This window comes from Vipera ursinii (genome assembly GCF_947247035.1).
Source record: "Vipera ursinii genome assembly, chromosome: 1".
Lineage (NCBI taxonomy): Eukaryota > Metazoa > Chordata > Lepidosauria > Squamata > Viperidae > Vipera > Vipera ursinii.
In genome coordinates this window covers 312970883-312983735 of record NC_139512.1, presented here as the reverse complement: position 1 = coordinate 312983735, position 12853 = coordinate 312970883, and the positions used below count along the sequence as shown (strand labels likewise).

The 12853-nt window shown below is 36.6% G+C and overlaps 1 protein-coding gene across 2 annotated transcripts in view; it reads right to left on the bottom strand.

Moving 5' to 3' along the window:
• EML4 (EMAP like 4) overlaps positions 1 to 12853 on the bottom strand; it is a 157322-nt gene that overhangs the window by 88730 nt on the left and 55739 nt on the right. Inside the window, exon 1 of one of the 2 annotated variants that reach the window (XM_083361945.1) lies at positions 6021 to 6133. The exons of the other annotated variant lie outside the window; for it this stretch is intronic. Within the exon in view, the coding sequence (XP_083218071.1) occupies positions 6021 to 6087 (67 nt within the window). The 5' untranslated portion in view covers positions 6088 to 6133. Of the gene's footprint in view, positions 1 to 6020; positions 6134 to 12853 lie in introns of those variants that run through there. 2 annotated transcript variants of the gene reach the window in all.

Here is a 12853-nt window from a genome sequence, read left to right as displayed (position 1 = left end):
AGGGGAGTCGACGCCGGCAGCAGGTGGTCCCCGAGGTATTCCGGACCCATGCCATGTAAGGACTTAAAAACCATCACCAAAACCTTGACAAATGATAGCAGTGAACTCATGTGATTTTGTCACAGCTGAACAATTTTGGTGCTCCGCTTTTGGGACCATCCAGTGCCAAATCCATCAGAAGGCTGGGCCACATTGTGGAGGTGTTCATGGCCAGGATTCATGCCTCCTCTGTTCTGCTGCCTCTGGAGGCTCTCTTGCCTCCTGGACTAATCAGGCTATGAGCTTGGATAATAGTTCTAATAGTTCAAGGTTCCCAGATTCTGATTACAGCCATGGTGAATGCAGCCTCTTAGCTGTGACTCATCTTTTTGCACTCCAATCAGCCAGGTTTGTGGTTGTCCAAATCCCTTAAATTGCAAGTATATGCATCAAAAATACATATTGCTTCATGCTCTTTCCTGTTCCTTTTTTTTAGTTGTAAGCCTAGAGCCAAGAAAAAACCCCACTGGTTTTCTCTAAAAGGCAAAGTTAAATTTGATGAAGGAGTTTGTCTTGTAGATCAGGGGTAGGCAACCTTGTCTATTTTATGACTTGTGGACTTCAATACCCAGAATTCCTGAACCAGCCATGCTGACTCAGGAATTCTGGGAGTTGAAGTGCACAAATCCTAAAAGAGCCAAGGTTGCCTACCCCTGTTCTAGAGAATTGATTCTTTTCATACTGGTACCATCTTCAATAACAGAATACAAAACTTTGCAAGTGTCACAACCCCCTTTCTCCATATGCTATATACTGTAAACTTTGTTCTGGGCTTCATAGCCAAACAACCACATCCTCACTATTTCAGAAAGCTTTTTTGTCCTCATTTTATTTAGTCTAGGTTATGCTGGGCATAGCAGAAGAGGCATAGCTGGAAAATATTAATCAATTCATCCTTCCATGTATGGCACTCAACCTGCCTCAATCCCAAAGAACTGTCAGTGACAAAAAACATGAAATCAGAAATCGAGAACATTTTAACAGTAATATCTGGAACCAATTACATTAGCAGGAAAAATGGCTTATTTTTTTTCCTCTCTGTAGATTACAAACCCAAATGTAAAACTTGTTTATTTTTCTCAATTGCAATGAACCTTGTCCCACATATTGCTGGAGGGGTCATCTAGAACTTTGTAACTCTATTGCTCCTTATCATCCAATTCTAAGGAAACAGTTGGTTCCCTTGGTCAATAATGGGATGCGTGACTAATGGGATGGATATGAAAAAACAGACTGAAAATAAATCCAGATAGGACAGACATGCTATTGGAAACAGGTATCAGACATACAGCCTGTTTTAGAAAGAACAGAATCTCCCCAGGAAGAGCATCTTCACACTCTTGTCACTGGATTTGCAGGCAACAGCTGGGACAATGAACATCTCTGCACAATTACATCTAGTGCACTAGCTGTAACTCTTTCTGGTTGGATTTAACAATGACTAAACACACCTCAGTCATACCATGTCTTGATTACTACAACATCTTCTTCACAGGGTTACCCTTGAAAATTGGCCAAAAGTTATACTTGGTATATCATGTGGCAGCTAGGCAACTAAGCAGTACAAAGTACAGGGATTGTGTATACATGAAATATCTGCACTTGCTGCAAATCACCAGGCACAATCTTTGTTGCCATCCCTAACCTCTGGAACAGTATTCTTCTTGGAGTTCAAGAACTTTAAGAAAGTTGTTAAAAATCTTGATCTTCTGGCAAACACAAATGATTTGTAAACCTACAATGAAATGAGATGTCATTGAAGTTTCTGTCCTTTCTCCACATAGCTGTTTAATCACTGTTTCTTCCTTTTATTAGGCACAAGCTGCTTTATATGCCTCCTTGAGTGGTTTTGCAATTGGGTGACTTTATTTTTGAAGTCCAAATCAGTTTAATGGAATGCATTTTACACTTCATGTCTGTGTAAAGCAAGAAAGGTCCTCTTGAAGATACTCACTTTCAGAAGATCTTTCTTGTAAGCAGGAGAGGTTGCTACATGTATTGGCTTCCAATCTCACAGTGTTTAGAAAATATGTGAAGATAAATGTTTTTCATTAGTTCCTGTTAAATGATTTTAGCATTCTATCTGCATTTTTAACATGCAATATTTCCTTGTTTCTAAATTTTCTAATGCCATGAGTGGTGTCCAAAGTGAAAAGACAGAATAAAAGCCAACCAATACAACTATGAAAAATAAATTGTTGCATATTGTTTTGACAAAGCTCTCAAGAAAAGAAGCTTTCTCCTGCACTTGTGATGCTTCCCATTTATTGAGCTGTTACAAGGAAAGTTTACTTATTGCTTAACTTTGGTATATCTTTTATTTATTATGTTCTGTGCCACTTTTACTTGTCATGTATTTAAGATTTTTTAAAAATAAATTATACTGATCCTGATAAAAAAAGATTTTATTGGGAGAGTTAGAAAATAAATGATTTGCCCAACAATCCAAATAACCTGTTAGAAATTAGCACATTTTATATTTAACGATCCATATTATCACAGCAGCTAGAATGTCATTTGCGCAAAAATGGAAAAAGAATGAGATCCCAGGAGAAAAAGAGGTTATTAGGAAAATTTGGGATTGCGCAGAAATGGACAAACTAACTTTGGAACTAAAGAATAAAGATCAATCAGACTATTATAGAATTTGGAACAAATTGTATCTTTGGAGGGATAAAAAGAAAGGTCTTTAATAGGTTTTTCAGACTAGCTCATCGTCTTAAATATTCTGTTATTTCACTGATTTGTAACTTAAGTGTATCTAAGTGTTTCTTTGATGTACATATATACATGTATATATATATATTTGAACATTGTAGACAAAAAGGTTTGTCAGCCCGCTGGTACTGTGTCCAATGTTTTTAAATAATAAATTTAATAAAAATTAAAAAAAAAGAAATTAGCACATTTGTTAATTCAGCTTTGTCCCCAGTCCATTCAGGATTTTAACAAGTTCTCTCATGTTTTATCCATATCCACAACTTGATGTTCTTGAAATATACCATTGGTATACCAAATATACCAATGTATCCTCCCAAATTACAAATCAGTTTGGACAAAAATATAACACTCTGAAGTTGTCCCAAAGATGTTTTTTCACTAGGCAACTGGATTTTCTTGTTTTTCCTTTGAAGACATTTTGCTTCTCATTCAAGCAGCTTTTTGGATGCGAAGCGAAACGTCTTCAAAGAAGAAACAAGAAAGTCCAGTTGCCTCGTAAGAAAGCATTTTTGGGACAACTATGACTGAATGACTGAGAATCTCCATAGACATTCTGAAGTTGTAGTTCAAACACATCCAAAGGGCACCAGTTTGTACCTCTAATATTCAATTACACCTCCAATTTTATTCAGCTGGCAACCTTATTATCTTGAACAACTTGGGGTTGAGTAGAAAATATTTTACCTTAAACCAGAAAGGAGTGTAATGGTGCTTATAGAAAATATTTCACACCATTTGTTAAACTATCAAAGAAGAAAATGCATCGAATCATTTTCATTTTCCTCTCAGGAATTCAATGTGGCTTCTGCACTGTTACGTTCTCCCATTTTACAAGATCAGACTTTTTTCCCTACAACAGAAAAGTACCACATGCCAACCACAATTTAAATTAGAAAAATGTTTAGGAATTGCCCCTAAACAGGGAAACTCCAACGCTGCAGCTTTCAAGATATTGTAAGCACCTATAATATTTTAAAAAAAACATTTAGCTTAAATAAAAGAATTGCACGTAATATTTAAGAATGCAACCATATTAACAATAAGAAATATTATTCAGAGTCAGCAAGACCGAATGTTTACCACAGGCTGGGACTTGCTCTGTAAATCTTATTACCGCTGCTGTTTCTGCCACTAGCATCCTTTCACTGTCTTATGATGATGGACGTACAGTATTTGCTTTTTAAACGGTACGCACTGTAGCCAAATATTGGCCACATAAGATCTGAATTTTTAAAATTTCTATAATAGTTATTATTCAGTTTGCTCCTGGAAATATTCCAGGAAGTGAAGCACTAAATTCTAATTACTCAATTATGGAACATGGAAATATTCCAGTAGCATTTTTAACATCACTAGTTTTATCTCAAATTCAGATGTACTGCAAAGCCTTTTTACTGTCAATTACTATTGTTGTTTAACCAAGTTGTTTTTGCACAAATATCAATCAACACATGATCTTAAAGTGATGATTAATTATTTAGTAAAAATATTGTGAAAATTAAAAAACCCAAAACAAATGTTGCTTATTTTCTTGAATGACTATAGGATTTAAACCAAATTCTGATCCAGAATAATCAGTAGGAAGGTTGCACCTAACATTGGTTGGGTGTGCCTGTCAATAGCTGAAAAACAATGCAAAAGTAAATGGACCTGGGTGTGGTGGGATACGGAAAGGAAGAAGGCCCAGACCCCCCCCACCCCACCCCACAGGCATGGTAAGGAAAAGAGAAGGCCTGGGCCTCCTGGCCCACATCAAATTTCCACATGCCTCCTCCACCCCTCAAGGCACCCCACGCTTGGTTAATAATCCACACGATCGCTTAACAACCACAACTGAAAAAGGTGGGACTGCAGTTGCTAAGCAAAACGTTCATGTAGGCATCTTACTTAATGACCGCTTTCCTCAATGACTTTAATAGTGGTCCCAATTCTGGTCTTAAGTTGAGGACTACCTGTATCACTTAAGTTACTTTTCCTATAATGAAACTGAGCCATTTATTGAGCTGAACCAGAGCAACCTATGCCATAATAGTCCCCTTGGGATGCCCCATAACAGGCTCAGCTGCCCTCCTTCTATATCCACCTATACAATCCTAACACTTCAGTAAAATGCCAGGTCTTAAAGGCTGTAGTGGAATGTATGAATGACCTTGGAGAAAGAGAGGAGAAGATGCAGGCGAGGATGCAAGACAAGGAGTCCATAGTCCACACCATCTTTCCCCAATGGGATCAGCCCACCCCACTAGTCCTGGCTGAGATCCCATCAGCCAAGGAACTTTGACTGGTGGGATCTAGGAGAAGAGCCTTTTCTGCCTCAGCTGCTGCCCCTTGGAACAAATTGCCACAAAAGGTAAGAGCCGCTCCCTCTCTTTTAGCCTTCATGAAAAGGCTTAAAACCTGGCTATGCTGGCTGGCATGGGATCCTGAAGGAGAAGTTGTTGGCTGGAAGTGAACAGCTAACAAAGAAGGCAACCCCACCTATTTCCCCTCCAAACCCATGTTTTTTAGTCTTTTAACTTTCGCAATTTTAATCCATTGTCATATTTAAAATTCTTTGGATATCTGTATATCATTTGTATATCTTTATCTTACTGTAAGCCACTCACAATCACTTCAAAGTGTGTGATGAACATAATAAAATAGCAAACTTTCCTCCATCTACAAACATCTAACTAATGATATACGTAAACAGATTAGTACTGAAATATTTCAACATCTGTTAATTAAGAGAAAACATTTTATAAATATTAAATGCAAAATACAAATGATTCAAATTGTAATGTTTATAAAGAAATATCCTGCAGATACTTTATGGCATAGCTTCTACTACGTCTCCTGTTCAATAAAAAAATTGCAAAAGGTAGTCTAAGTAAGTTTTATATATAAATGAGTGACAAGTTTAAACTGAAATGAATTCAATTTCCATGCCAGTATTCTTTAATTAGAGGGGAAATTTTCATTCTGCCATACAGAATGAGTTTCAGATTACTATCTATTTCACAAAATACATCATAGGCATTAATGAATAAAAATGGAATTCATTTAAAGCTTCCATAAAAGTGATCTAGGAAAAGAATATATATTCCACGGAACCAGTGGAAATTCATTTTTCTTGCTGCATTTGATCTGATAAATACTTTGTTGACAGGATAGTGAGAAATTCAAATAAGAATAAGAACAGAATTTCCTCCCTGAAATAGTGAGATATGAGAGATAATTGCTGGCGTTATCAGTTCACGAAAAAGAAAGCTATACTTTACCAGTGTAGAAATTTATGAGCACAGAGGAATTGCACAGAGAAGCAAGACAAGTCAAGGCCTCTTCCATTCTTGCCAGTTCTGTCTACGTTTCCTGCTGCTTTCCCAGAGTTTCAGAGCAATCCCCAGATCTTCAAATCAGATAACATTTTTTGAATTCTGAGGAAATCCTGCCAGTCCAGATGGCCTACTACAAACAGCACAAGTAAAAAGTTTTTAAGAAAAGCTTTTCTACCTCTCAGCTCTGGAACTCTCTTTTTCCTATTACTGTATGTGTATGTATGTGTGTGAGGGGGGGGGGAGAAATGAAGAAAAGACGGGGAGGCAATCTGAAGAGGGATGTATTACATGGGGGAAAGAAATTTGAGACTGCTCTAAGGAGTGGTTAAACCTTAGTCATCATAAGTACAGTAATAAAGGCATTATTACAACAGATATTTTGCTGTGATTTAGCATAGAGAATAAACCACAAATTAAAGAATTTACCAAATGTCACATATTTAATTTGTTGTATTTTTAAATGGAAGGATAATAAAGCTTTTAATAAAACCTTTATTAAGTGTCATATGCAGGTAAAAGAAAATCCAGAACCTCTTTCGTTTCAAAACAAAGAATGCATGGTTTAAATTTTAAAGACCGGATTTTTAAGCTTCTGTTTGTCAAATAAGGTTGAATTTTTGACACCAAATTATGGAAATAATGACTAATAATCATTTTTATGACACTGATAAGCTGAAGTTATGTTATTCCTCTAAACGTTATGTCAAAGAACATTTATAATCTTGATTTATATAATGTAAAATATTCCACAATAACTGGAGGGAGGAAAACTAAAAATTACACAGAGGAATGAGTGAAAGCAACCAAGTTAGTAGTGTATCCTCTGCATACAATTAGAGAATGAAAATATTTGTTTCAAAGGAAGTACAGAAAAGGCACAAACAAGTTGCACCTATATTGATCTGTTATAATATGACAAAATGAATCATAAAATTATTAATTTTTGTGCCGGAAAAACAGTGAATACACAGTTTGCCATCTCATGTGGATAGCAACCAGAAACTATCACCATTTTAACATAATACATCAACTTTGGTCAAATATGTACTGTCAGATTAATTTCTGCTGAAGCATCTTAGAAAAATGACAGAAACAAAGAGAGAGGGAGAGAAAGGGAGAGGGGGACAGAGAGAGAAATTTCTGTAGGCAATCTCTTCTTTGCCTGAGAAGAGAGAGAGAGATCTATGGTTTTTTGCAATTTTGAAGTTATATAGTTGTCCATTAAAAAGACACAGTGTTGCCAATTGGAGAAAAGTGCAACTCTCTCCAGATTATCATTTCATTACAAATGTGAGAACTCATATTACAGCTGCACAACAGTTCATTTAATATGATAATGCTTTTGTCTGACTTGCAAAACTGAACAGAGCCAGAAGTTAATGAATGCAACATGTGTTCAGTTTTTTGATAGCTGTGACTAAAGCCAACTGGCAGAATGATCACAGCAAGATAAAATTCAAAACAAAGCAATCTTAGAATGTAGAGTGCTCTCCACCCCCAAAAGCCTTTCACAATCTCTCCAAATGCACAACTTAAAAATATACAAAGGGAAAGGAGAACCACAGTGAAAATACAAGTTGTGGTGGTAGCAGAATAGTTACTTCCCTAAAAACTTGCCCAATATAATCAGATTAGATTTGTCAATGAGTCCTCTTCCCTGAATCCCTCTCTTTGAAAGCATGCCTTTACATACAGAGAACAAAATCTTGCAATTTATATTTCAACTGGCTGTGCTCATCCCAAACTCAACCAGAATAACTCAAGTTCATAGATGGAGGGAATAACAATAATTTATTAAAGAAACGGACAACAAAGCAATAGCACTTAGACTTATATACCACTCCATAGTGCTTTACAACAATCTCTGGGAGGTTTTCAATATTAGTATATTGCCTCCAATAATCTGGGTCCTCATTTTATCAACCTCGGAAAGATGAAAGGCTGTGATCAACCTTGAGCCCACCAGAATTTGCCTGAATCGTTCTAAACACTCTGCCATCAGGGTTTCAACGTAAAGAACTTACAAAAAAGTAAGAACTAAAAACATTTTGTTTACAATATTCATACATATGTGCAATCTACAATTCTGTTGCATTTTCTCAGTGCACACAACTTACTTTGTACTATACTGATATAGACATGGCAGATAGGACCATCTTGCTGATCTTAGCCAATCTGGAACAAAGCTAAGAAATCCAGCCCTGGTTAGTATCTTGATTTCTATCAGGAAATCCTAGGATTGTAAAGTAAACTGGGAAGTAAAGGGGGGAAAAAACCTCTTGGAAGAAGCCATTAGCAAACCAGTTCTATGTTCTTGCTATCTGGATATACAAATATTCCCCAGGAGCAGAATTGAATTTAGGGGAACATACCAGTAAAATAAAGAATTCTGCAGATGGGATTATGATGCAGTTGTGTTCTAACTAGAATATAAAATTATATTATTTTAGATCTACATTAAAATTGCTTCCCCACAAACCAGTCTTTAGGTGACGCAAGTAATTCTGCACATATCTTGAATGACAATCTATTTAGACTTTGTAATTGCAGAATATTTTGCATCATCCATCACTCACACTGCTAACTTTGGCAGAAGGGCAATATTCCCTACTACTGCTCCGCAAATATTTCAAGGCATACCATTTGTGATTTTAGAGGTAGCAAAACACCAGCAAAATTAATAACAAAATTAGTACACAGAAAAGATCAGGCATTTAGAATGAAGATTTTGAACCACTGTCAAAAGTCTTTCAACAATATTAGGTGTAACCAGACATTCAAGGACACACTAATTATCTGCCCTATGCGGTAGATGAGACTTGTTATGAATACTAAAACTTGTTGTTGTTGTTAGCTGCGAAGTCATGTCAGACCCATCACGACCCTATGGACAATGATCCTCCAGGCCTTCCTGTCCTCTACCATCTTCTGGAGTCCATTTAAACTCACATCTACTGCTTCAGTGACTCCATCCAGTCACCTCATTCTCTGTCGTCCCCTTCTTCTCTTGCCCTCAATCTCTGGAATTCTGTATTCAATTGGGCGTATCTTTCTTTTTCTCCCTTGCCTTTCGCTTCCCTCCTTTCCTCAGCTATTTGCAAAGCTTCCTCAGACAGCCATTTTGCTTTCTTGCATTTCTTTTTCTTTGGGATGGTTTTAGTTGCTACTTCTTGTACAATATTGCGAACCTCCGTCCATAGTTCTTCAGGCACTCTGTCTATGAGATCTAGTTCCTTAAATCTATTTGTCACCTCTACTGTATATTCAACAGGGATATGATTTAATTCATACCTGACTGGCCTAGTGCTTTTCCCTACTTTCTTCAGTTTAAGCCTAAACTTTGCAATGAGAAGCTCATGGTCTGAGCCACAGTCAGCTCCTGGTCTTGTTTTTACTGACTCTATAGCGCTTCTCCATCTTTGGCTGCAGAGGACATAGTCAATCGATTTCTGTGTTGACCGTCTGGTGATGTCCATGTGTAGAGCCGTCTCTTGGGTTGTTGGAAAAGAGTGTTTGCTATGACCATCGTATTCTCTTGACAAAATTCTATCAACCTGTGCCCTGCTTCATTTTGTATTCCAAGGCCAAACTTGCCTGTTATTCCACTTATCTTTTGGCTTCCTACTTTAGCATTCTAATCCCCCATGATGATAAGGACATCATTTTTGGTGTTAGTTCTATAAGGTGCTGTAGGGCTTCATAGAACTGGTCAATTTCATCCTCTTCAGCACCGGTGGTTGGGGCATAGACTTGGACTACTGTAATATTGAATGGTTTGCCTTGGATTCGAACTGAGATCATTCTGTCATTTTGAGGATTGTATCCCAGTATTGCTTTTCCTACTCTTTTATTGACTATGAAGGCTACTCCATTTCTTCTGAGGGATTCTTGCCCGCAGTAGTATACCTGATGGTCATCTGAATTAAATTCACCCATTCCTGTCCATTTTAGTTCGCTGATACCTAAGATGTCGATGTTCAGTCTTGTCATCTCTTGTTTGACCACGTCCAGCTTTCCTTGATTCATGGATCTTACATTCCAGGTTCCTATGGAGAAAAAATCTTTACAGCATCGGACTTTCCTTTCACCCCCAGACACATCCACAGCTGAGCGTCCTTTTGGCTTTGGCCCAGTCGCTTCATTCTTTCTGGCGCTACTAGTACTAGCCCTCTGCTCTTCCCCAGTAGCATATTGGACGCCTTCCAACCTGAGGGGCTCATCTTCCAGCGTCATATCGTTTTGCCTTTTGGTACTGTCCATAGGGTTTTTATGGCAAAGATACTGGAGTGGGTTGCCATTTCCTTCTCCAGTGGATCACATTTTGTCAGAACTCTCTGCTATGACCTCTCCATCTTGGGTGGCCCTGCACGGCATAGCTCATAGCTTCATTGAATTATGCAAGCCCCTTCGCCAGGACAAGGCAGTAATCCATGAAGGGGATACTAAAACTACTTTTATTATAAGATTACAATAACAGAGTCTTGCAAATCTGAATGGACCTTTCCCCTTTCCTGCCTCTATCCTAAAAAGAACTAAAGAGGATAAAATCTGAAGCACTCTCTGAAATTCCATTCTTGCTTTCAGCTCAAGACTTTTTTTTACTTGACTGCTGTTTTGACTGATTCTTCCTCCTCTTCCTGAGGGTTACTCTCAAAGCCCATTACATCAATATCCATTTTAGTAATACTCTTTTATTACAAAATATTGTAGAATCATGCAAATGATTTTAAAAAATCACAGACTTTTATTGAAATAAAATATATTCCAATACTGATACTGATTCAGGACATTTGGACACTAGTACATCTAGACCAAATTGTGCAAATGATGTTGTAACTGAACAATTTTTATAACTTTCATCAATCAAAACTGTTCTTGCAATAATTCAAATGCTTTAAAAATTGATTAGCAATTATCTGCTCCAAAGTGCTAATCGCCCTACTTGCTATCTCTTCCCCCCAACTAAAAATATTTACCTACAATTTTCAAACTGAAGTCTATCACATGAATAAGAGTTTAAATTTATATTTATGCCCCAACATCTTCAAAATGTGCCTTTAGTGCAGAAAATATAATAGGGTTATGGCAAAAAAACAAAGCTGAACATCTGTAACAACGTTAGAAGGGCTACATTATAACTTTTAAATTAAATATATAAAGGTGATTTGACTTGGTTGACTTATCATCATATGGTATGCAATTTAGATAACATCTAGGAAATAATCCTTCGCTCCTTAGCCTAAGTAACTTTTTCAGCCATGAAGTAATATTTTTCCATTTTACAACATAGAAAAAATATCAACCAGCAACTGTAATCTATATATAGCTTTCTAGAGCAAACTTTATTCTGTTGATTTATATTGTAGAATTTGCAAAATATTAAGTCATCATTATAAAGAATACAGTGGCATTCCAAAAAGGCATAGAAATGTTAATTGCAAAAAAAGTTTTATATATATTTAGAAATTTCACAATTAAGCTAATTGCCCTTCTTTAAAGTAAATGCTTTAAAAATAGTAGTCTATTTATGAAAACCTATAAGCAAATATTTGAATCAGCATACACAAATGTTTGGAAGAACTTTAAATTTTAATTAAATCTAGATTAAACTGATTAATAAATGGAACAGCTTGCCTCCTAGAGTTATGAGTGCTCCATTGCTGTAAGTTTTCAAGAAAAAAGAGACAGCCATTTGTCCGGGATGGTATAGTAAGTCCAGTTTTGGGCAAGGGGCTGAACTAGAAGACCTCTAATGTCCCTTCCTTCCCTATGATTCTATGATACTAAAATATTCAGAAGGGTAAGAAAGGCTTTAGGATTTTCTAAATTTGGCTGCCCTGCAAAACATGGCCACATTTATTTTCAATTATAAGTATTCCTCAACTTACAACCACAACTGAGCCTCAAATTTCCATTGCTAAGCAAGGCAGTTGTTGAGTTGCTTCTCATTTTATGATTTTTTTAAAGAGAATCACTGCAGTTGTTAAGTGAATCACAGAGTCATTCAGTGAATCTGGCTTCCCCATTGACGTTAGTTGTTGGAAGCTGGCTGGGAAGGTTACAAATGGTAATCATATGACACTTGGATAGTGCAACTGTCATAAATACACAGCAGTTGCCAAGTGTCCAAATTTTGATCATGTGACCATGGGGATGCTCTAAAACTGTGAAAACTGGACATAAGTCACTTTTTTCAATGCCATCATTAACTTCGAATGGTCACTAATAGAATGTACATCAATAACTGCTTGTATATGTGAAAAGGAATTTAACATTTTTTAGATAAGAGTACCTCATGCCACTATAAACAGGATGATCCCCACCCACAGTATCTATAGCAAACGGCTATTTTGCAATAAATCTTCCGGTTTAAAAAATATTATCACCATTAGCAAAGTAATACACAAATGACAGAGTGCAGGAAAGAATGGAGGAGAAGAAGACATGGGAATACAGTAGTTGCTATTTTAGGACTAGGATTTTAAAAAAATCACTTCACTAAAAATAAAACAATCTTGAATATGTGAAAATGTATCAACTTAGCCCTTTGGCTAAAAAAGAAGAGCCATTTAATTTTACTAAATGCAGTGGCAATGGGGCTCTTCTGGAGTTAATAAAGGGGTTCTTCTGGAATTAATAAGATGTGAGAAGGAAAGGTTGCTTACCAAATGTTAATTTTCCATTCTTCCTCCCAGATGCATAATGTTATGTCCTTTAGCATATCATAGTAGATAGTGTTAACTTTCTTAACTACTGCAATGACTTACACCCAAAAC